General features: G+C 32.7%; 1 protein-coding gene across 2 annotated transcripts in view; it reads right to left on the bottom strand.

The window, feature by feature from the left end:
- Nucleotides 1-26,972, bottom strand: part of LOC129218692 (pleiotrophin-like) — a 63,308-nt gene that overhangs the window by 8,782 nt on the left and 27,554 nt on the right. The window contains exons 4-5 of one of the 2 annotated variants that reach the window (XM_054853014.1): nt 9,283-9,423; nt 8,417-8,599 (exon numbers count right to left, since the gene is read on the bottom strand). In XM_054853014.1, coding sequence (XP_054708989.1) covers nt 8,417-8,599; nt 9,283-9,423 — 324 coding nt within the window. The remainder of the gene's footprint in view (nt 1-8,416; nt 8,600-9,282; nt 9,424-26,972) is intronic. The other variant, XM_054853015.1, reaches the window with a different exon arrangement.

Genomic DNA, 26,972 nt, shown 5'->3' with positions numbered 1-26,972 from the left:
AAACATTGGATTAACGCGATGGATCAGGAAATACAAACCATATATAATCGCGGTGTATGGGAGTTAGTGGATCCACCTGAACATAGTAAAATTTTGGGAAATCGGTGGGTATATACGGTAAAAGAAGATCAGCAAGGGAATATTGTGAAATACCGTGCTCGATTATGTGCCCAAGGTTATCTTCAGGAAGCTGGAGAATCATTCCAAGAAGTTTTTAGCCCAGTCATTGATTTTTCTATAATCAGATTGTTTTTCTGTATTTTTGTATGTCTTTTTAAATGGTGTCATCTGCATGTAGACATAAATAACGCTTATTTGTATGCTAATTTGGATACTAATGTATATATGAAACAACCTAGTGGATATGTACTAGAGCCTGGTAAAGTTTGTTTGTTAAAGAAAGCTTTGTACGGTTTACACCAAAGTGGTAGAATGTGGTACTATCAACTCCATGAAACACTTTTGAAAATGAACTTTTCTAGTTTAGATTGGTGTAATTGCTGTTACATATATAAAAATAAGGTTATTCTTCTTTTTTATGTTGATGATATCATACTTTTTGGCAAACTAAAATCTGATTTGAATGAAATTGTAAATTTTTTAAGAAATCATTTTGAGTTAAAAATTTTGGGTGAAATAAGAAAACTTCTGGGTGTTGAATTTCAAAACATTGATGGTAATTGGTATATTCATCAGACAACGTATATTAATAAAATTGTCGAGTTGTATTCTAGTTATAATATTCCAATTAGTAATGTTCCTATTTCGGTTGGGGTGGTTTATTCAAAAATTGATTCGCCTACTAGTAAGTTAGAAATAGATAAATGTAATTCTTTACCATATCCAGGGGTAGAAGTGATCGACTTGTCACATATAGGACATTTTCCACAAAAAATATAGGACAAATATAGGACACATTATATGAATAGTTTCGCTATGAAAAATAAAATAATACATACATATTATTTATTTATTCTTATCAATGATTTTGTTTAAAAAAAAAACCTTCAAAAAAAATTACAACTTACACCTGAAATGACTTTCCTGTAGTTGAAAGAATAATTTTTGAAAAAAGTGTACTTTGTAGACAAAAAAAAAAAAAAAAAGAACAAAGTGAAATTTATTGATAATTAACACAGCAACTCACAATTTTTGCAGGGATAGAAGTGTCTCAAACATAACTTATATAAATAAATAAAAACCGTCTTTGTATTGAGAACTAACAGGAAATAACCAATGCTTTATAGCACAAACATAGATATTTTGTTCTATAAAATTCCACGAAAAGAAAAGATTGCAAAAAGACTATTATAACATTCCGATCAGAAAATGCACTGAACACGAAAATATACCCGTGAAAACAAAAACCAAAAAAAAAACCACGAAAACAAAACCAAAAAAACCACGCTGGAAAACAAAACAAACTGCTGTTGCCAAACGCAAAATTCTAAAACCAACTTCAGAATTCGTTCTCGAAACTCCACCCACTACAGTGACGTCATATTGCTGTGGCCAATGAGAGAAGATGCCTGTTGCAGGATTTAGTGAGTTGTGTTTTTTTAATTTGAAATTCGTTTGCACACGTACTTTCGACGAAAAATCCGAAGTCAGATAGTTTGTTTACTGTTGTTTTAAAGAAATAAATTGGATAAAAAACAGGAATATAGGAAATATAGGACATTTTCCAAAAATATAGGAAATATAGGACGATTTTCATACTTTTTTTGAAAATATAGGAAATATAGGATATATAGGACCACTTCGACCCCTGTATCGAAATTTAATTGGCTGTTTATCCTTTTTGGCTAGTAGAACTCGTCCCGACATAACATATGCTCTGAATATATTTTCCCAATTTCAATCTAATTATGGTGAAAAACATTGGCATGGTTTACTTCGTCTTCTTGGTTATGTTTTGTATACGAAAAATCTTAAATTGAAGTTATCAAATATTTCAAATTTAAATATTAAATGTTATTCTGATTCAGATTGAGCAGCTAGTAGAGATGATAGGGTTTCAATGGGAGGTTACATCATTTTGCTAGATAATACACCTATCATGTGGAAAACCTTTAAGCATAAATGTATTGCTCTTTCCACTATGGAAGCCGAATATGTCACTTTAACAGAGGCTGCTAAAGAATTTGTCTGGATCATGAGAATTTTAAAAAATGAAAATTTGAATTTAATTTTGAAAAATTGTGAAATATTTGGTGACAACATTGCTGCAATAGATTTTTCCAAAAGTCCTATACAAAATCAAAGAAGTAAACATATTGATATCAAGTATCATTTTTTGAGAAATTTAGTAAATGAAAAATTGTTTAAATTAATGTATGTGAGTTCTAAATTAAATTTAGCTGATGCTTTGACAAAACCTTATACCAAATCTCAACTTGGACATTTTTGTGACATTATTTTTGGGGGTGAAAAATATATAAACTAAATTTGAACTTTTTGGGTGTGTAAAATTTTTGTGAAATTCAATGGTGACTTTGTCAATTTGAATTTATTGTGAATTTTTCTGATTGTTGTGCATGTTGCAAAAATGGGGCCGCTTGTTAGATTTTTAATTTAAACTTCCACAAAAAGTGAAAGAATCACTTAATTTGAAAAAAAAAAAAAAAAAACATTAAAAATACGTTTTTGCATCATGCAGAATCAATCCCTTTTCGATGTAAACATTGCATCACGTTGTGACGTCATGTGTGCGATCGGTTGCAATGACTCAGTCAAGTGAATGAACTTTTGGGTGAACCGAGTCACCAGTTCATTGTATCTTATAACCGCGAGAATTTTTTTGTAGATTGAGTTACTTTTTGATTGGCAACATATCTTTAACTTTCTTGCATTGGCAACACATCTTGTGTTTTGCATATTCTTAATTTGAAAGCCATGTGAAGACCTTTAAATACTTCGAGCGATCTTTTTCGCTCTCTCTCTCACCTCACATAGCCGCAAAATGTGTTATACGTGATTTCGTGATGTCTGCCAGTGCTCTTTACTCCTGGCAGGGCGTTATACAACGTGATGTCAATTTTAAAGTTATAAAACGCCTTTAGGCCTATTTTTGTATGTTACGTTAATGCCTTATATTCCTTGGAATCAGCATGTTCGTAAACTTAATGTTTCGTTGTAAATTAGCGGCTAATATTTGTCTATTTTTCTAAATGTTTTTTAAATATCAATGAAGATGGTGTTCGTCAACTTAAGAAATCCTTTGAGGATAATAAATACAGATTTTCCATGAGGAAAAATGCTTCAAGTGTTTTTTTCTCCAACTTCAGGCTGTGGACATTTTCTTTGCAAATTCACTTCTACTAGCGGTGTAGTAAGTCTAAATTTCACTACACTTAATGCTCACACTACAAATGATGCAAATACAGTAGTATTCTGCTTTGGGCGTACCTTGATCCCATGGTCTTTTAAGCAAGAAAAGTATAGTAAGGCAGATACTCCAACCTCTCATAGACTTAAGTATTGACATGGGTGCCACTCTAAAAATTGGCCAGGACTGAAAAGCGCGTAGCTCCATTTCGCGACACCAAAATGTTAGCGCTTAGTTTGTTTGATGTTTTAGATATATATAATGCTAATTTTTGATGTAGTAACTATGTAGTAAAACCAAATTGTGTAAGATTGAGTAAAAATTTAAAACCTAAATTTAAAAAAAAAAACATATTATTGTCTAAGATTTTTAGGAGGTAAAATTAGAAAAAGAACCTAATAATAAAATACAATAAAAAAGCTTACAATTTGCTACTGCAGAAAAAAAGCTTCAGGTTGTATAGTTCATGTTACATAAATAGTTCATATTTCATACAAAAAATTAATAATTAAAAAAAATTCAGGTATAAGATTCTTGGCTATAAGATGCATTGTGATAAAAACTTTAACAAAATTTTCCAGATTAATATAAGAATGGTTGAAATCAACAGACTGAGTAACTTATTAAGTTATTTTTTTTGGGAAAAAAAAGGTTATCTTTTGAACTTTAGCAGATTGGCCAGTTTTTTGTCCTCAGAAGAATAAGACCTTTTTTGAGGCATAGAGTAAGAGATTCAAAAGTAAAGATTTGTTTCATCTATAAAAATCATTTTGAACACGGAAAAAAAACAATAAGAAAAAAGATAAGCACATTTATTTATATAAAATTTGCCTTTTAATTCAAATCAATGTTTCATCAGCAAAAATCATCGTGTCAAACATGAACCTCGTTTCCACTTTCATTTTCGCTTTAGAGAGAAAATAAACATTCTTTCACAGACTTCCTGTCACTTCACACCCACTGATCCGAGATTTTTAATTATTTAAGATGGAAAAGAGTTTTCAAAACTGATTTGTTTTTAAATAAAAAAAGAAAGAAAAAATCTGATGGCCGAAATTTTTGAAAAGATGGAATTCCGTCCCCTGGACGGAAGTGTGGCAGCCATGAGTATTGACCACAGAAGTTTTCAGTAGTCTTTAAAACATTATATAATTTTATAAAATAAATGACATTGAGCAATAAAATTACTTTTTTTAAATGCAACGAAAATTTAATTACAAAACACAGCTAAAAAGTTGACAAATTGAAATACAATTGTACCTCGATACAAGGTCACCCTTAAGGTTTACTTTGCGACCTTATAACCGATTTGTATACATTTCAGGTAGTGAGAAGCAAAGGGATGCAAGAGCCAAAATTAAAGATTTGGAGATAACCAGTGCAAATGGTAGGAGAACGTCTCCAGGGTGGCGACAGGAACTGTGAAAAAAAGTTCCCTGACTTTTCCCTGATTTCCCTGATTAAGTTCACCAAATTTCCCTGATTTACGTTACCAATGATAATGGCTTTCTTTCTTTGCTATACTTGAAATTCATTGTATGTTTGTATAAAATGCAGTATTTTAAACGTTTTAAGTTGTGTTAAGTTGTTGAACTAAAAATATACTTTAAAAAAATGCTATTTTTTAAATAAAATGGTTAAAAAAAACATATTAAATCAATTTGGGCGGGTGGGGGGGGGGGGGAACCTACAAAACAATATATTAAATTTTTCTACAAGGAAATATTATAGAAAATTAAAAAAAAAAAAAACTTTACTTCCAGAAACCACTTAGCATAAGAATTTTAAGAAACTTAAAATTACTTTTAAAAACATTTGTGTATTTATGATAGAACTAAAAAGTAATTGAAATTATTTTGAACTAAGTTTTCAAACAGTATAATAATTGTTGCAATAATAACAAGTAATAGTGAAAGAATAGAATTAATGTAGTTATTCTTATATAACTAATTGACATATTTATGCAAAACAGATGAAACCATTTGACATCCATTCACAGGGAGTTTTTCTCTCATCAAGAACATAGGTTTTAATGAATGAATACAGCATTTTAACAATAAAAAAATTAATACATTTACTTAAAAAGAATTTAAAAAATAATAATAACTTTTAAGCTTTTATAGTATTAATTCAAAAACCAAAGATTTCTTCTTGAAATCGTGATTACAGTACGCTAATTACTTCTATACAATGGAATAAAGGCAAAGGAGCTAAGGCATTAATGTAGGCTTCCTCTTTGTCTGTATGGTTGTTTATTTTACGTAGCATTTAAAGCGTAAAAGGAAATTTCAAGCTAGGTAAAATAAACAACCTAACAGACACAGAAGCAACCTTAGGAAGTTCATTCTGTGGTTAATAAGTAAGATTCAATACTTTGATGTTGAGGAAAAAAGATGCACAAATATGCGACTGTGTATAATCGCACCTCATTAATTTCTTTTCTTTTCTTTTTTTTTTTTTTTTTGAACAGATAATTGGCGGAAAATGTGTAGGGAATTAGAGTACTTAATTTTGTAAAGCAAAAAAAAAATTTTTTCTTCATAAAATCAATTTTCCCTGATTTTTTGTTATTTTTTCAAAATTCCCTGACATTTCCCTGATTAATAAAGTTCCCTGACTTTTCCCTGATCTGTCGCCACCCTGCTCTCCTCTGTCTTAGGGCAAAAGATGGTACTAGTTGCTCTGGTGGATGCAGCGATATAGCATGATTTAGGAAACGAATTCAATGAAAGCCTACAGAGGATCTGATCTTTAAAGGTGGTTTACTCGAAAATTGAATAAGTTCACTTACATCCCTTCGCTTTTCACTGTATCATTTGTCAAAAACGTATGCACGTATGAATATAAATATACAATAATTCTTTGAACTTAAATATGCTCAAAAATATCAGCTTAGTAATGGACGAAATCAGAAGTTGTCAACAGCCACAGGTTGACCACATGAAAAAAATGGCGATTAAAAAACCCTATCAATTTTCAACTTAGTAAATTAAAAACATGTATCATTGTATGATTTCACTCTCTGAAAAGGGGACGACTATTTTTAAAAAAATGGCTAATTAAATTGCTGCTAGCAATCACTGGTAACAAAAGAATTTTCTCAGTTTTGTCTTTCACGGTTTAGCAGGTTGTAATCTCTCAACTGAGGTGAACCAAATAATATGAATGGAATCAGTAAGAATTCACGAGATTATTTTTAAAAATGCAGAAAACTCAAGGACCATAAATTTTAGGACTTGATCAATGCATCGGTCAGACTGATACATTGGCGCCGATGTTTCAAAAATTCATCCATCGGCATTGACGGTCGATGCTAACTTGAAGAAAACATCGGCCTATCGACCTTGAAAAACATCTAAATGCTGGTGTATCGCCAACGTTTTTCGGGGAAAAAAACTAACAATTACTTTTCTATTTTTACTGCATAATTAAAGTACAGCACAGGACCTGAAATAGGGAAGCAACAGGACCAACACCAGCTTTGGACTTCGGAAATATGCCGAGTTTCGGATTGCTGCTGAAAGTTTCACAACATGGCAGACACTTATCATTCACTTTGATGAGATATTTAAGAATTTCATGCTCTTAAATCAAAATAATTACAGTATGTATTAGCATGTTAGTTGAACAATTTAGTTAGGCGCAAATTTAGGGGGCCAACATGGGGGCCTCACGACCACCAATATCTCTGTGGATAAAATTTCCAAAATTTTTTCTTCCTGAACAGAAATCGAAAACCTTGATAGTTTTCAGATTTTAGCTTACCTATTTAACTTAACACTAAACAAATAAATACTCGCATATTCTGACACATAATCCGGCCCTCAGTTGAAGACTTTAACAGCAGTGAAAGCTCAATCATAAGAATAGTGCGGGAAATGGTGAATTCAGGGCTTGTATGGTGATTAAAATCCCCCAATAGTCATCATATTTCTTTCTCAATTTTAAGCACTATAAAAAGGACTAGTTTTTTCACTGAAATTATTATTTATAATTTTATTGTTTCTTGCCCTAAAAAATAGTTGCCTGTAGTTTTACTTTCACAATAGATTTATTTTCATTGATTCAAAATTCAACTTCCCTCCCGATTGAACTGATTGGGAAAACTCATTTCTCTACAGATATTAAGGAAAGCAACTAAAGAAAGTGCTTTTTTGTTTAAAGAAAGAAATTGAATTTAGGGAATTTTAATAGTTTTAAATGTTTCAAAAAATGTTCAAAAAATTACGTAAATGCTTTTTTTTTTTTTTTTCAAGATAATTGTATGTTTCAGATAACTGTACCTCATTTAGCCAAAAATAATTACCTTTAATTAATGATGTTTAATAATATGCAAGTATATTCACATTCAGTATTCTGCTAAAAAAGCACTGCACTTGGTGTAACAGCTGTTGTGTTATATTGTGTACATTTTGTGCTCAATGAATATTGGTTATGAAGATATTAATTTATGATTTTTCACATTTGTTAGTTTAGCATGTAGCCGACGATATAATCTAAACTCATTGGAGCCAGAATTCTAAACTACAGTTGTGATGTATTAAAATCAGAAAATAAAACATTTATTTTAACGTGTCAAATCACAGAATCATACATATTATCTTTCAAAGGTGCTTTCTGTGGGTATGCTATAACTTTGAAAAAGTTATAGCATACTCACAGAAAGCACCTTTGAGCATTTAATTATAAAATTTATAATACTTCATCAAACTTCAAAAGAAAGAAATTATTTAAAAGAATTGTTCACCCCTATCAACAAAAAATAAATAATCAAGTCACATCTTAGCTGTTATTTAAAAAAATATACTTACAAAAACATATTTTTTAATTACTTCTGTCAAGCCTGAGTACTTTACATGGATCAACTAGGGTCTTTTAATTTACTCCTTCCCCTAATCCCAAAATAAAAAACTGAGGTTTCTTCATTTTGAGATTACTTTTAGAAAGAAGATATCACAAAATTAAAAAAAAAAAAAAAAAAAAAGATACAAAATCCTTCATCATTAAAATTATATAACTAAACCAAGAAAACTGAATAGTATATTAAATAAAATCTATCAAAATTAAAAACATAGGCATTAAACTAACTTTGCCTATCCTTGTTACCACCCTTGTGGTTTCCGTGATTGGAACCTTTGTGGCACGGTTTTGTTATCTTTTTACTTGGTTCACAGCCTTGGGAACTGGAACTTTTCAACACCAACACTTTCATTTTTTTACCAGTTGAAAGATCACATTCACTCCATTGAGCTTGCTTGTTATACTTACAAACTACAAAAAGCAAATCATAATGAGTAAACATAACTGATTGAATTCACAACAGAAAATGTTTTTTTCACAATATTTTACTTATTTTGACTGTCAATACTCATGCATTAGATGTGCTTTATAATCCAAGAAAAATACAAACATAAGAGTCTACAGAATTTCTAAAGGTCAACTTTTGCTATTACTTTTTTAAATTCATTTTAATTTTATTTAAAAAAAGCTTGAGTTTGTGCCAATATTTTTTTTTTTATATGTCTGACTCCACAGGCTAATTGCAAATGACTTGTTTTACAATAATTTGCTTGGAACAAAACACAGTGGTTTTTATAATACTCCTGAAAAACATACGAATAGCAACAGAAGTTAACCAGCAGATTTATGTGTAACCTGGTTGAACTGTAATTTTTGTTTTGTTTCATGAGCTAGCTCTAAACAAGAAAAGTATTTCGGACATAAAGTAATGGATTCAAAAATTGAAAGATTTAACATGAATGTTATGTTAATCAATGAACAGAAAATAGAGAGGGGTCTACAGAAAATAGAGAGGGGGTGGGGGAATTTACTGGAAAAAGAGTAGCTGAAAAATAGTTACCACTTGTATGTTAGTAGTTATTAAGTTCAGTATTTGATTTCACTAATAAACCATAAATGAATTAAAATAAAATACAGATAAAATATTCCATTACCTGTACCTTTCTTACACTTCTTTGAAATCTCTCTAGTAGGAGGGCAACTAGAATCACTTTCAGGTTTCACTGTATCAGTTCGTGATCTAGAATTACTACCAATGTCACAATCACTCCATTCACCTTTTTCATACTTGCAAGCTAAACAAACCAATCACAGACAAACTATTTAAGTTTTTTTTAACATGAATAACTAACCTCAATAAAGCTTACCGTATATACTCGCGTATAGGTCGATCTCGCGTATAAGTCGACCCCCCCTTTTTCAGAGAAAAAATCCAGAAAAAATCTAAAACCCGCGTATAAGTCGACCCCCACACTTTCCAAAAACATCGCGAATTATTTTCAAAGAAATTTCAAAATAATGAACACATTTATTTACAAATAAAATAGGAATTAAATAGGAAAACATTTCTAAAAGCCTTCAAACTCGGATTCCGAGTCGGACGCAAAAAAAAAGTTCATTAAAGTCCGCTTCCGTCATCACCGCGTCATCGTATACATCGGCGGCTGCAGAATCGTCAATGACATCAGAGGTTGCGTTCGACGAACCTCACCGGTAAACCGGTAAGTAACCAGTTACTAACCGCGGCGTTCTATGATCAACTGGTTACCGCAGCGGTTACTATTCTAAGCAGTTGATTGGTTGATTTGAGCACGTGATCATTAGCTGTCACGTGATTCACTAACCGGTCGCTCCCGGTCGTGCTCGTCGAACGCACTCTCAGTCTGAATGGCGTGACTGTTGACGATAAATATTTTCATACGTTTCACGATATTTGTTAATTGCTGATTTGATCCTTAATAAAGAAGAATAAAATTATCTTTATTTATGTGTATTATTTAGGTTTTTTTAGTTATTATTTTTGAATAAGTTTACTTTTTCACACGATCAACTTATCAGCAACTACCTGTAACCGCACATCGGCATTTCTCGTAGCTTCCCAGCTCTCGTTGATCGGAAAAAATTTTTCGGAAAATTTGACCCGCGTATAAGTCGACCCCCCTTCCTTTGATCTCATTTTTTGGACAAAATTTCTCGACTTATACGCGAGTATATACGGTAAAACAAAAGTCATTTGATTTCAAGGCACCCACTACTATGGGGAATTCCTCTACTAGGATATTATTAGTTTTTAAATAAATTTATATCATGCTTTTTTTAAAAAAAAAATTTCAGATCTTAAAAATAAATTAAGTTCAGGGAGATTTTTGAAAACATTGGTCACATACAATTTTTGTTATGACAGTTTTAGTATGAGTTTTGAAAAAGTTTCCTGAACCATTCTCCAAGCAATTAAGTTGAATCTTTTCTTCTTTAAAATAAACTATATAAGTAATACTAAGGGCAATAGAGCGGCAGGTGTGCCCCCCCCCCCCCCCCAAATTTTCTCGCTTTCGAATTGATTTGAACATAACAATTTTTAGAGTGTTTAATTTCCAGTCAAATTCATGGGGGGGGGGGGAGGGGGAGCGCTAACAAATACCATTTGAACTGAAATGTTGTTGGATTGTTGACCCACCTTGCCTTCCTTAATTTTGAAACATGGACCTTGAGTAAACAAATTTTGGGTACCCATGAATTTTGCTACACTTTTTTTTTTCAAAAGTATGAATGATTACAGGGACAACTTTCTGGCTTGGGATGGAGTCATTACTAGATGTATATAACATGAACCGTGAAGCGGAAATTAGATAGGGGGTCCGGGGAGTTTCTCCCCCAGAAAATTTTTGAAATTGTCATTTTAAAACCAGTTTCATACGATCTCTGGTGATGTTAGGAAAATAAAAGGTTAGGTGGCCCCTTCCCGGTAATTTTTCAATATTGAAACTTTAAAAGCGCAATTATAAATAGTCTACCGTTGTGTTAAGAAGGGCTTTCCTTTGTTTTCAAAATTGTAGTTCTAAAAACACAGTTTTTGAATATTTGTGGTAATGTTAAGGATAGAAGAGATCCTAGGGCTCGCCCCTGGAAAAATTTCAAAATTAAAGTCTTGAAAACGCTATCTACGGTTCACGAATGGGAGACAAGCAGTTTTCTGAAATTGAAGTTCTAAAATCGCAATTGTAGCCACCTTTGTGACGTTAAGAAAAAGAGTTTTCGAATGCTCTCCCGGAATTTTCTCGATATTGAAGCCCTAAAAACCAAATTTAGGACGACTTCTTAATAATGTTGACGAGAGTGGGGAGGAGGGAGAGGGGCGCTCCACTTAAATTTCCGAACTTGTAGCTTTGGAAACACTTTTGATATATCTAGATAATGTTAGTGGAAGGTGAATTTCGGTGCCATTACCCCGGCAATTTTTTGAAATTGAGACTCCAAAAACGCAATTCTAGGCTTGTCTTTGATCGTGTTAAGGAAAGAGGGGGGAATCAGGGGCTCTCTCCTATAAATTTTTCAAAATTGCATGACGAGAAACGCAGTTTTAGATGACTCTTGATAATAAAGAGGATGTCATTCTTGTTAGGCATAAATGCCTGTTAATAACAACAGTAAATAATCCTATCTCATCACCTCACAACACCAAGAGTAAAATAATGTTTTTCCTTACTTATAATGTATTACCAATCATTCTGCATGACTGGGGTAAAAGAATCTTATCAGCACTCATTCACATTGGTCGAATCGACCGAATGTTTGTTTCACTTTCATTCACCTTTGGCGGGAACTCCGTTGTGGATGACGTCAAAGATGCTTCTAGAAGAAATCTGATGGCACGTGTGCTTAACGATAGCAGTGATGTGTCCGTTCACGTGACTCGAATATGCTAATGACCCAGGGGGATATTTAAACTGCTCGCGGCTTCAGTTCGCTCTCTCTTCGATCATCTCTCGCGGTTCTAGGCGGTCGCTCGATCGGTATGCAGGCTTGCTTGTTCGTGCCGTTCGCCCTTTATTAAAAATGATGAGCTGGACTTAGCTTATTTCCCAATGGGTTTACTTCATCGAAGTTTTTAGTCAATTGTCAATCAGGTTGCATTGCAGTGTTAGTTATCTCATGCAAAAGTAGCATGTAGAGAGATTATGTTGTTAGTATTTATTTTTATCATTTACAGCATGTTTTAACCTATTTATATTATTGTTTAAATAAACTTCATGAAAGTTAGAAATAGTTTGTCAAGTTCTTATTTCCGAACTCACTCTGCTAGTATCAAAGAAAGCATTGGGGAGATATTATTAGATTAGAAATTCTCCCCAACACGGGTTATGGGCCCAGTCCCTTTCCTGTGCAGACCTAGTGAAAATATTTTTGGATAAGACTAGGAAATGATAAAGAGTGTACATGCATCTGTAAAAAGGCAGGGTTGTACTGCTGCCAAAAGTACATGTACCGTTGGATGATGTACATTTCGATATTTTTCAGAAATTTTGAAATATTTTTTTGAAAGCTGCAAATTCGATGACCCATCTGAAAATGAAGTTATTGGAATGTTTGAGATGGGGGGGGCGACCAAGATAGAAGCGACTTAAAAGATTTTACCAAAATTCAAGAATACTAAAGTTTGAAAAAAAAAGAAAAATGGCAAATTTTGCGATTCAGATTGAAAAGCTCAATAACAAGAATTACCTCGAATGGTCGACGAATATGAAGTTCCTTCTCATGGAACGGACTGTATGGGATATCACAAATGGAGAAGAGAAAGAACCAGTCATTAATGAGAAGACGAATGTAACAGAAAAGGATGTGAAAGAATTTATTGTGAGGAAGCGAACTGCAGTCTCTCTAATCTTCTTGAATATTGAACAAAATCTAAGAAAAATAGTTGAAACTATAGAAGATCCATGCGAATCTTGGAAAAAACTAAAATTACATTTTTTTCCGGAGAATAGATGTATAAGTATGCAACTCTTTATTGAGCTGAATCAGTGCAAGAAAGAGAATGGAGAAAAGCTGAATTTATTTGCCGCGCGTCTGCAGAGAATTTTCAACAAAATCAAAGTTGCTTATCCGAATTTCCCGGAGGACTATTTCTTTTAAATTACTGCAAAGTTTACCAGAAACATATGATCATCTGATTCAACAGATTTTGATGAGGAAAAATGAAGATTTCACATTCGAGAAAATCCTGGTTGATCTAATTATTGAAGAAAACCGTCAAGAAATGAAAGAAGAGAAGACAAATGAGATGCAGGTTTTCCAAGTTAAATCTAAAATTCGATGTTACAAGTGTCATGAAGATGGGCATATAAGAAGCAGATGCCCTTATGTCAAAAATGAAGACCTTCAAAGATTGACTTCACGAGAAAGAAATAAAAGAGGAAACCAACACCAATCCCGGAAAGAATGGAGGGAAGAAGGTACGAGCCCAAGGAGTAGAAATCGCCGATGGAGTTCTAGAAGGAAGTTCCAGGAGCGTCGCCGATCACCTTCAAATAATAGATGTGAGTCTCCTTTGTATTTCTTGTCAGAGGCAAATCTTAGTCAGACCCAAGATAAAGGGAATACATTTATTTTTGACACTGTAGCTTCAAATCAATGTTGCTCAAATAAGAACTGGTTTAGGACATTTGAACCCCTAAATGATGTTAACATGGCTGTTGCCGTGAAAAAGCAAACTTTCCCGATTGAGGGAAAAGGGGAAATCAAAGTTAAGTTCGGTAAAAGAACTGTAATTATCAAAGATGTAATGTATTCTTCCCGTTTGAGACGAAATATTTTGTCTGGCACCAAGTTTGACCAGGGTGGTGCAAAATTTAAGACATTTAAAAGCATTCGGAACTACTTGTTTTGCCGGTATCCCACGACAATTAAGAAAGAAACTAGACCTAAAAGCCGAAAAAGGCGTTTTAATCGGATACGCGTTCAATCGTAAAGGATTTCGCGTTTATCTTCCAGACAAAGATAAAGTCATTGAAACAATCAACGTATCTTTCAAAGAGAATTCCTTTTTCAAGGACGAATTTACTTCCGAGTAGGAATCACGCGGAAAAGAAAATATCCTTTTCTGGCCTCTTTCGCCTCAGGCAGAAGATAAGAATTCTTCGGAAGAAAGCGAAGATTCGAATCGCTTCAGAGAATTAGATGTTGAAAGTAGCTCCGAAGGGGGGGGGGGGGCGGAAAGTTCAGACAGTGAGAGGGATGATTCTAGTCGCAAACTAATGCGGGAAGCTAGGTGGATTCGGAAATTTGTCCCTAGACCTGATGGTTCAAGAAACGACGTAGATTATTTTGAAAAGGGGAATAGCAAAAGATTAAGATCGTTGAATGATGTTCAAAAATATTGTCTTCATGAAAACATAGCGTATGATCCGGAATTATTTAATTTTAAAGGCAATGATGATTTTCAGGGTGAAGTTTCAAATCAATCTAAAAATTTTAACTCATGTTTCTTGACTAGACATAGAAATTCAAGTCCCTAGAACATATAAACAGTCATTAAAACCTAATGAAAGGGGGAAATGGCAAAAATCAATGGAAATAGAAATAGGCACTATGCGTAAAAGAAATGTTTGGAATTTAGTCAAATTACCGGAAAATGTTAATCCTATCGGATGTAGATGGGTTTATAATTTAAAGAAAGGGGAAAATGGTGAAGTTTATAAAAGTAGACTAGTCGCACAGGGGACTAATCAAGTGAGGGGACTAGATTTTGATGTAACCTTCTGCCCAGTAGTCTGCTTTAGTACCATTCGCTTTTTCTTTTCTTTATTGGTATCAAGAGAAAATTGGCTACATATCCAATGTGACGTTAAAAGTGCGTACCTATATGCTCCTATTGATGAAATAATATATATGAAGCAACCCCCATGTTTTATTGAAAAGGGAAAAGAAAATTATGTGTGCAAATTGAATAAAGCTATATACGGCCTGCACCAAAGCGGTCGTCTGTGGTTTTATGAAATTGAAAATATATTGCTTAAAATTGGTTTTCATAAATTTTTATCATGTAATTGTGTTTATTATACTGATAATGTGATTTTACTCTTATATGTTGATGACATTGTGTTATTCAGTAAGAAGGACAGGGATATTAAAGATGCTCTGAATTTACTTCAAAAACATGTTGAAATTAAAATTTTAGGTAAAACTAAAAAGCTACTAGGTGTAGAATTTGAAAATGAAGGAAATGGCTTAAATTTACATCAAACTGAATACATTCGTGTAGTTTATGAAAGATTTAGTAAATTTAAAATCCCTATTTCTTCTTTACCTATTAGTAAAGGATGTGTTTATTCAAAGTTAAATTGTCCTACTACTCAAGCTGAGATTGACGAAATGTCAAAATATCCATACAAGAGTTTATTAGGGTGTTTATCATTTATTTCTAGTAGAACACGTCCTGATATATCGTATGCTGTTAACATTTTCAGCCAATTTCAAAGTAACCCAGGAATTGTACACTGGGATGGATTGTTGAAATTACTAGGATATGTTTACCATACTAAAGATTTAAAATTAAACTTAAAATGTGAAAATGTTCAACCTATAGCTTTTTCGGATGCTGATTTTGCTACAAATAAGGATGATAGAACCTCATTAGGCGGTCAACTTGTTTTACTTGATAAAGCTCCAATTGAATGGCGCACGTTCCAAGAACGAAGTGTTAGCCTTTCAACGATGGAAGCTGAATTTATAGCCATGACCGAATGTGCTAAAGAGCTCATGTGGTTTGATCGTGTAATTGACGAATGCATCAAAATAAAAATTGTTAAAAGTTGTAAAATTAAATCTATTTTGTATGTGGATAATCAGGCTACGTTAGGTTTTGTTAAATCGCCTATCGAAAATTATCGTAGTAAACACATTGATATCAAATTGTTTTTCATTCGGGATTTAGTTCATAAAAATATTTTTAACGTGAGATATGTCAAAAGCAAAGATAACATGTCGGACATATTCACGAAACCTCTCACCCGATTAGAAATTTAAAGATTTATAGAAAATTTTTTTGTACAAATATAATATAATTTAGAAACATTTTTAGAAATTTTTGAAAATTGTTTAATGTACTTTAAATTTTTCTTTGCATCATGTTTTGTGAAATGTTTTTTTGCAAGTTCTAACAATTTAATTGTCCACCTGAATGTTACAGTGGCTTTTTCTCCCTATCAACCGGGTTGCGAACAGCTTTTTGTTACGTCTCGTTAAAAGTGAAAATGTAATTGTCTGAGTCTTCCCGGGAGTTAGGATAGAGGGAGTTTATTGTTGCATGAAGGTCTATCACGGGTGTATTTGTTTTTTCATTTTGTGAGACCCTATTTTTGAATATTGGAAACACCACTAGTTCCCCTTACAATTTGTAATTTTCCTTCATTGAATATATTATGGTGCAAAAATGTAATTTAAAAAAAAAAAAATTTTTTTGAATTGGTAAAAATGAAATTTTAATCAGTTAAAATTATCAGACAGTCTTTAAGTATAGAAGGGGAGCATATTTTTTGATTAAGATTTTTAGTGATCTATTTGTAAATGAAATGATTTAGTGAGAAATGGATAGTTAGTAAAAGAGCTTATTTACATTTCGTTATTAACATTTCTCAATATATGCTTATACTATACTATTTTCAAGACTGCGATATTTTATATGCTGATTTGAACAGTTACTGTGGGTTTTTATTTTATATTTCAGATTAACCTACTGTCATTGCTATAAATAAAGCCGGAAAAAATGATTGAAAAATGATTGAAAGAACTTTGATCAAGAATTTGTTTTCGAACTTTTGGTGAAAATTACGTGAAAACGTACTATGAGTTACGACGTATGAAAGAGATAATGAAGAAAAAAAAAGGACTTTTCAAGATGATTGTTCTTTGAACTTTTGAAATTTTTTTCCAGCAAAGTGTATTGTATGTTGTGTTTTTCTCAAATTTTGAGATTCTAGATCTATATTGGAAGTTCGTAATATAGAGTCAAGTTTATGTTTAAAAATTTGTTCATTGTTTTTTCTCATATAATTATTAATATGTGGAAATTGTGTTAATGTCTAAATGAACTCGAATTTTTTTTGAATGTTTTCATTGTGAGATGATGAGAGGGGAGCCTTGTTAGGCATAAATGCCTGTTAATAACAACAGTAAATAATCCTATCTCATCACCTCACAACACCAAGAGTAAAATAATGTTTTTCCTTACTTATAATGTATTACCAATCATTCTGCATGACTGGGGTAAAAGAATCTTATCAGCACTCATTCACATTGGTCGAATCGACCGAATGTTTGTTTCACTTTCGTTCACCTTTGGCGGGAACTCCGTTGTGGATGACGTCATAGATGCTTCTAGAAGAAATCTGATGGCACGTGTGCTTAACGATAGCAGTGATGTGTCCGTTCACGTGACTCGGATATGCTAATGACCCGGGGGATATTTAAACTGCTCGCGGTTTTAGTTTGCTCTCTCTTCGATCATCTCTCGCGGTTGTAGGCGGTCGCTCGATCGGTATGCGAACTTGCTTGAATCAACTTAAGAACAGACTGTTCTACTTCCATCAGCGAAAACCAACATCACTGAAAGTTTCAATAAAAATCATCTAATGATAAATTGAAACAATCAATTTAAAAATGGTTGAGATGATGGGAGTAAAGTGAAATGAGAGAGATATATATATATTCTTCATAAGCTTAAGCTAGTTAATGAAGAAAATATATTAATTGTCGATTGCAGGAACTTCAAAACTAGTTTTTAACGATTGTCAAGGTGCAAAAGGAATCAATGAAAGACTAGAGCATACTGGTCAGAATTATTACAAACAATAAAACATTTTTGACCTCCCGCCCTCTCATCACTGTCACACGTATTCATCATGCAGAATTGTGCTGCTTCCAGAAAATTTATAAGATATTAAAAAGAAATCAAATCTTCTGATCCAACTTTGAAATGGACACCAACTCCATGTCGTCTGTGATGCTCCTTTCATTGAAAAAGAGACACGGTCATTAAATTTTGGAAAGAGCACCAGGGCTGTGGCTATTTCAAAAAAAAAACTGGGGGGGGGGGGGGGTAAGCTTCTTGCGGCCCCTTAATTTTTTCAAACGCATGTTCCAATGTGCAGAGAGAGAGAACATTTGGCTTCTGGTTTAGCAGGGATAGTCATATTACTAGACCTTAGTACTAGCAATATAAATAATCGTTAGGATAATATTCAATCAGAATTAGGGGGTGTCGGAGGGCTACCTTCTTGCATTATTTTGCAATTTGAAGACATAAAAACGCAGTTTTAAACTATATTTTAAGTTTGGGAGGAAGGGGAGAAAAGTTCCAGAGGATAGCATCTCCCGATAATTTTTCCAAATTTAAGTTCCCAACACAATCGTATATTATATTTAATTATGTTCAGAAGAGGGGTCCAGGGGCTCTCCCTTGGGAATTTTCAAGACTGTTATTTGAAAAACAGTTTTAGACGATCTATGATGATGTTAAGGGAGGAAGAGACTCGTGGTCATCATTCTATAATTTTTCAAAATGCAAACTTGAAGCACGCATTCCCAATTGTGACACGTAAATGGGGGTCCGGGGGCTCTCCCCCGAGAAAAATTTGAAAATTGTAGATCGAAAACTGCAGTTTTAGACAATCTATGGTGAAATTAAGGGGATGAGAGATGCGCCCTCCCCCATCAAAATTTTTTGAAATTTTAAAGTCTTAAAACGCGATTGTAGACTTTTTTGTTAAAATTTAGTGCACCGCCAGTCTCTTGAAATCAAAGCTGCGGAAACGTAATTTAAGCCAACCTTTGATGAAAGGGGGGGGGGGAGTTTTGAAGGTGCTCGCGACCAGAAATGTTTCGTAACTGAAGCACTAAAAGCAAGATTTAAGACATTTTTCGATGATGTTGGCGAGAGAGAGACAGAGGCATTCTCTCGAAAAAAATTTCGATCCGTAGAAACCGCAGTTTTAGAAGATTTTTGTCAACGTTAATGGGTGGAGAGAATCGGAGTCCTCCCCCGGCAAATTTTCAAAATTGAAATTCAATTAAAGTAATCGTAGACTAGTTATTAATACTGTTAGAGGGGCAGAAGGTTTTGGAGATCTCTCCCCTGAAAATTTTTGTAAATTGAAGCCTTAACAATGATATTTTTGAGGATCTCCAGTAATATTTGGAGGACGACAGTTTCGGAACAACTCAGGGAGTTATTTTTTTTTTAAATTAAAGTCCAAAAGACGAAATTTATTCGACCTTGAATGAGGATCAATGATTAATTGAGAGGGCATGGAGGTTACGTTGGGAGCATTCTCATGGTTTTTCGAAATTGCAGGCCTAAATACACAGGTGTAGGTCAGCTTCAATGACGTTAGGCTAAAGGATGGGGTTTGAGAAAAAAATTTCCGGAATTTTTTCAAAACCTAAATTTTAAAAACTCACTTCCAGGCCAGCTTTGGGGACATAAAAAGAAGGGTTTGAGTTCCCCACTCTTCCTTTCAGTTTGGCTACGTCCCTCCTATCTTCATTGTCAATTTTAATTACTGATAAACATATTGTGGTAATATTTTCTTCCAATTTTCTTTTGCCAAACACGATTATTTGTTTGGATTTTCCATAATAAAACTTTCAATTCCCCCCTCCCTAATATTTTTGTTTTCTTGCAATACAAGCATTTGCGGCCTTGGAAAAAGGACTTTTAACATTTTGAACAGATGCGGTAATTTTCTGCGATACTTTAGGTTTCTATTCCACTTCATTTTATTTTAAATATGCTACCTGCATTGAGCTGATTGAGCCTGCTTGATTAAGCTGTGATTTAATTACGATTTTTACATTCAAAAATTTAGAACTTTTGGTGTGAGTATTCATTGCAATACATTGAATCTCTCTTTTCATTTAACTGTTTTATTATTTTTTTTCCTCTCTATTTCGCATTTATTTCGGCGACCCATACATTTTATTCCACTTAGCAATGATTTTCAGGACAATATTTTTCATCAAAAAAAATATATAGGAATGTTTCGGCGAACCCTATCCCATGGGCTGTTCTAATGAAGCTGTCCTATTTATCTATGTTTTTTTTTTCTTTTCTTTTTTTTTTTTTTAACTGAAGAACCATAAAGCCTAATTTTGTATAACCAGGGCCGTCGAGAGACAAGGCGTGCACCATGTTAGTTTTGTCGCCTTTCCTCCCTCCCATTATGCTAATTTTACTCTATGCACAATACTTTAATTGAGCCGAGCCTATAGTTTCCGACTAGGCAGACATACCCACTTTGCGGCTTAGTGAAGAGTATACTGTACTGAATACTTTTTTTTTTGGTTAATAAAAATGTTTGAAGCGTACATTTCCGCGACTCTTAATAAAAGAGAATCATGGATGTTCCCAAATTGTATTTTAAGATTACATTTTCCATTCAAATTTTACAGAAAAAATACTTTTTGTTACTATTATTTTAATTGTTCATTTATAATTGCCATTTTGATTTTTTAAAACAGCGAAGAGTTTCCCTTTCTCTTCTTTCGTTTTCATCGCTAAAATGAAATTGGCGGCCCCACTTCTGAAAAACTGGGGGGCGTATCACCCCCCCCCCGTCTTGGCGACGGCCCTGAAGAGAACGTGAAAAAAGTATTATTAATGCATCTATTTCTTGATCAGTAAGTTTAAATATTTTTTTTTTCCAAAATTCAAGAATTTCATGTTCTAAAGAAAAAAACATTCTGGGAAAAAAAAAATCCCCCCCAAAAATTTTGATGGCGCAACTTGCGCCATAATCCCCCCCCCTGTGGGCACCCCTGTAGAGCGGAGTGAGTAGAGTCTCTATGTAAATTAATTTTTTGCATATTTTTGATTGGTAAATTTGATGTCATTTCTCACAAACCACAACTACAACATGCATTGTTTCTTTTAGAAAAAACAAATCACATGTCAGGGTTTTAAAAATTGGGAAAAAGCATTCCGCTGTAATGAAATTTTAAAATGTTTTGCCAAAATTTTATTTCTATACCGACTACACCAACCTATTCCTCATAAATTCGAGATATTTTACAAAACTGGCTTAGTTGGCATTTATTAATCAAACATGGAAAAATGACGAGCAAAGTGCTTGGAGAAAGCCTGTGATGGAACCAATTCTTAAACCTAATGATGTTTGTCAAAAATATGGGCATATTACCCCCCCCCCCCCCAATTTCTTTTACAAACATAATGTGTAAATAAACCAAGAGACTGGGTGCTAATAGATTACTGCTTGTGCTACACTAAATTGGAGTAATTTCTGAAAGGCAGGCAGGTTTTCGCAGACATAGATGCAGTTAAACAAATTGTGTGCTTATCTCAAGAGGTAAAGAATGGACATTCATAAAAATTCTTTGTTGAATGTCTTTTCATCTGTAAACTTGAATTTTGCAATGAGACAAGGTTTTTTGTAACTGTAACATGTGCACCGTAACTCAAATTTATTAGCTGTAACTATCCCCTCCCCCCGAAATTCCCTTAAAAATAAGAAATGTATTATTTACTGTTACAATTTGTTTAGTATTACTGTTACTTAGCATTAGTCAGAAGAAATTGAACAAACAATGAATTTATAATGCACAAATAGAAAGTTAACTATTATTATTACCAGAATTTTCCTGTATATAATCTGCGGATTATCTGTAAAAAAAGTGTAAAATTAATGAGGTGCGGATTATACGCTGCCACTGATTATCTGTGCATTTTTTTCCTCCACACCGACGCATTGAACCTCAATATTTCCAGCAGGATTCGCCATTATAGATCATGAACCCTGCCTGTATGTTGGTTATTTTACATAGCTTGAATGTTCTTAGAGCTCGTAAACCCTGCCTGTACGTTGGTTACTTTACATAGCTTGAATGTTCTTCTTAGCACTCGTAAATCCTGCCTGTATGTTCATTATCCTTATATATTATTTCTGTAAAAAGTTTTTTGTTCCTACGTGAGATCTTCGTCAATTCTTGATTGATTTCTTTGATTTACACCTCATTTTAAAGCTTATCGTGCAGGCTAAATACGAAAAAAAAAATTGTTTCTTCTGTCAAAAAAACTTGTTTTAAAGCACCGGACTAAGGTTTCCGGTTAAATTTAAAAGTTTAAATTGCACTGTGACTGGCAGAGCTGAATAGCTCGATTAGCAGAGCATTCAAATCTTAACCTGAAGAACGAGTGTTCGGGCCCCAGCCTGGACAATCTGCATCAAAAAATTAGACAAAAATCTCGTATTACATGAACACTCGAAGACTATCAATAACACAAATGACATAATAAAATAAATGTGACGGATATGCTCCTTGCTATTACGAAATCTTGATGCAACATGTAGCTAAATTGATTCTTAATTGTAAGGTTTATAGTTTGTTTTTAAAGCCTTGGCTCCGGTCAGAAAACTAAAGCATAATTTAAGCAAAAATATAGGTATCAGGTTCACGATTTCAATAGAATAGTTTTTTAACAATGGAATAGATTTTTGTTCAGGAAAAAAAATCGTATACTGAAATGTAGATTCTTCTAATGAGTTTTTGACCCTTTATACAAATAAAAAAATTACTTCCCCAAATTGAAATTACGCTTTTCATTTAGTTAAACTATGAATATTTATTAGACTATGAAGTAAAACATTAAAATTACTAACAATTTGATGGGTAAAATATTTTTTTTTCTTCTTTCGGCAAAAAACAAATAGCCAATCACATTTTTACTACATTCGGAAAGCTAGGCTTAAAAAACAAACTTAGTTTAACTAAGCCTCGGTGGCGCAGTGGGTTAGCGAAGCTCTTGTATATTGCCTCAAGTTCAGTTTCACTTAGTTCAACTAATTTTGTATTTTAACCGTTCGGTTAAATGATGAACAAACACATGCTGTCATCTAAGCCACAACGGTTCAAGCAGCCTGCGATAAAAAATTGTATAAAATTTCAAAAATAAAAACACTTTTCTTCAATAACTTTTCTTAGATATTATTTCTGTGGATTATTTTTCTGTCAGTATGCGAGATCTTTCTTATTTCTTGAAGAAATTCCCCTCTCATTTTAAAGCTTATTAGGATGGCTAATGATGAAAAATAGACTTACGGTCTAAAAATCAAGTTTTTGAAAACGCCCCTTGCTATTGCAAAACTTTGATGCAGCTTGTAGTTCTTATGCAGATTTTTTTTAAAACAAAATTCTAATCAAATTTTTTGATTTTTTGCGTCGCTTTTGTAAAAAAAAATTACAATTGACCTGTTTTTTTTTTTTTTTTTGAATAAAGCTTTAAAGTACTCGACTTAGTTGTTCGGCTAAATTGATAAGTTTTTTTGGTAGAGCATTCGGCTATAAACTAGCTGATCTTCAGGCCAGCCCAGGCTGTCCGACCTTATAGCTAATTAAGATTAATATTACACATTACATGTACTCATAACATACAACAGATAACACACTTAAGGCAATAAAATAAATGCAACGTGATTGCTACTTGGTTATTTTTCAGATAAGTTGACTATTAATTGAAGGGTGCTCTTTTTTTTTTTTAAAGCTTTGACTCAGTTGAGACCACACTAAGCATAAAAAAAGTATTAAATTTAAAAATTCAGACCTCAAGGGAATCCTTTTTGTGCAGAAAAACTTTTCATTGTATGCTAAAATGTAGATTTTTCTAATAGCAGTGTTTGACCTTTTGCATCAATGAAAAAATACTATGCCAAATTGAAAGTAAATTTAAGTTTAACCAAATAAATCTTTAATTATTTACTCGAATTAGATATAAAACATTAAGAGCCATTGTCTGTAAGGATCAGGCAGGTTGTGATTGTTGACATTTCTAATTTTCTTTATTTTTGCAAATGTTGTTAATTATCATGAATGTAATGTTTGTGCAAAATATGAGCTTTGTCTGCCTTACCGTTTTTGGGAAATTGAATTCTTAAATTTAGGGGGCGTGGCACATTTTTGCGTGTTTTTCAAATTTGCAGATTTTAAAATTCTTGTTGCTTTGAGGAGCTCTATAATGACATGGATTTTTAAATTCTATACTATTATATGGTCTTCTTAGATACTATTACAGCTGTCAAATCGGTGTAACTACGAGGGCGATGGCCACAAACTCCGTTTAAAAATGACCGAAAATGAATTTTTTTTACTACATTCAATGCCATTTTTCTCAAAGCTCTCTTCATGATGACACCAGCGTTTTTACATAAATTCCTAGCTACACTTGCATACATGAAATATGTAATAAAATTGGTGTCACTATAAGGGCGCCAGAAGATATTGGAACTTTTATGTGATAAATTTCACAAAAATGCAAATGTTTAAAATCTAACTATTACTCTCGCCCTCATAGCAGAGATCTGAAACTAATTACGTTTGATAACCAACATGTTCGTCTAACATATGAACTAAAAAAAATCAGTGTCACTCCTATTACTTTCGGCAATGTAATCATTCGAAATTAGTATGTTATGGAGTTGTTTAAAAAAAGACTTTTCTAATTCGAATGGCTTTTTGCACGGTTTGTTTTAAACTTTAATATAAAACTACAGTAGTGACACCTAAAATAATACGTTTCTAATGCTTTTTATAAAAAAAGCTTTATAAAAAGCATTAGAAACACAGTAAATCGATATAGGTATAGATGGACGTATTGTGTAATGTGCATTATAGGCTAAAATAGTCATACTAATAGTCATATTTTTTCAACCATACTAATTTTTTATCTGTTATTTATATTAAAAATGCAACTATTTATAACAAAATGTCTTAAATAGTGATGAACATAATGTATTATATAGCGAGCTTTCAGAATCTGAAACATAATTTGAGGATGACATAGACTAAAACAAAGAAAACATAAAAAATCAAATCACCCAGTTTCAGAAAGACAGTCATTTCTTATTCATATCTGGTAATTTTAGTAGGAGGGTCTGGTAATTTTTAGGTAGTATATCTGGTAATTTTTAGGTAGCACTAAAGCTTGGGAAAACATAGTACCCCGGAGAAATAGCAGAAGTTGACCATTTGCAAGTAAAGGTCAAATACATGGCAAGAAGGATTGGAATAAATAAATTTATTTATTTGACTGGAAAAAAGGCGAGTATTGGTATGATAATCTAAACATATTATGCACAATAGATGCACTTGGGTACCTATATCAAAACAAGCATTTTCTATTCAAGACTACCTGTACCCGACGCGTGTTGCTACGCCAACAAAAAAATACATCATTACACTGATTTTCATGATAATCGGTTGAATGGGGCAGAAGTTGCTACTCTGCAGTGCCACTTGGTGGCGAGTGGCTTCAATGAGCATATTATGCACCTTCTCCGTAGAAAAATACATATATATAGCAATTTTCATAATAATCGGTCCAGGTATCAAGTGAAGCCATGACTATACTCAAATTTTGTTCTCACGCAGTTTGCAAGATCAATCAATCGCTAAAAATATCAAATAGAAAAAGTTTTAAATCCCCCCGTTGCATGAAAAGCCATAAAACAATAAAGAAAGAATTTATTTGTTCAAACTCAAGAAAAATGGCAACAGCTAACTTCTTATCAATGAGATCTTTCACGCGAATTAATTTCTGCAGCCGATAATTTTATTTGTATTTATCCAATGGATTGTGACATAAATTGGAATAAAAAAGGAACTATCGATCGAATTTTTTCCGAACTGGTCTATAAACATTCCCAGTACCAAAAATAACAAACGGTGAAAGTTTCAGTCAAATCTGCCGGGTAGTTTTTGAGTTCATGGATGACATACAGACAGACATTCATATATATATATATATATATATATATATATATATATATATATATATATATATATATATATATATAAAGACACTCTTACTTCCCAAAGCTGTTTATGTTAAATGTTGCTTCTTTGTAATAAATTAAAAATAAATATGGTCAAAACACTATCTCGGTGTGATAAGATTAAATTAACAAAATACATAAATAAAAAAATAAAATAAATTAAAAATGATAATAATAAATGAAAAAAATGCACCACAACATACTAACTTCGAATGATTATATTTCCAAAAGTAGTGGAGTGACACTAAATTTATTAGTTCAAATATTAGACAAACGTGTTGGTTATCAAACCTAATTAGTTTCAGATCTCTGCTATGAGGGGGCTAGTTGTATTCAGACCAGCAAATGGTCAACTTCTACTATTTCTCAGGGATACCATGTTTTCCCAAGCTTTAGTGCTACAAAATTACCAGATATGAATAATTAATGACCGTCTTTCTGAAACTGGGTGATTTGATTTTTTATGTTTTCTTTTAGTCTACGTCATCCTCAAATTATGTTTCTGATTCTGAAAGTTCACTATGTAATACATTATGTTTATCACTATTTAAGACATTATGTTATAAATAGTTGCATTTTTAATATAAATAACAGATAAAAAATTAGTATGTTTGAAAAAATATGAATATTAGTATGACTATTTTAGCCTATAATGCACATTACACAATATGTCCATCTATACCTATATTGATTTACTGTGTTTCTAATGCTTTTTATAAAGCTTTTTTTATAAAAAGCATTAGAAACATATTTTAGGTGTCCCTACTGTAATTTTATATTAAAGTTTGAAACAAACTGCAAAAAGCCATTCGAATCAGAAAAGTCTTTTTTTAAATAACTCCATAACATACTAATTTCAAATGATTATATTGCCGAAAGTAATAAGAGTGACACCGATTTTTTTAGTTCATATGTTAGACGAACATGCTGGTTATCAAACATAATTAGTTTCAGATCTCTGCTATGAGGGCGAGAGTAGTAGTTAGATTTTAAACATTTGCATT

The sequence above is a fragment of the Uloborus diversus genome, chromosome 3 (genome assembly GCF_026930045.1).
Source record: "Uloborus diversus isolate 005 chromosome 3, Udiv.v.3.1, whole genome shotgun sequence".
Lineage (NCBI taxonomy): Eukaryota > Metazoa > Arthropoda > Arachnida > Araneae > Uloboridae > Uloborus > Uloborus diversus.
This window is presented reverse-complemented; position numbering and strand designations above follow the sequence as displayed.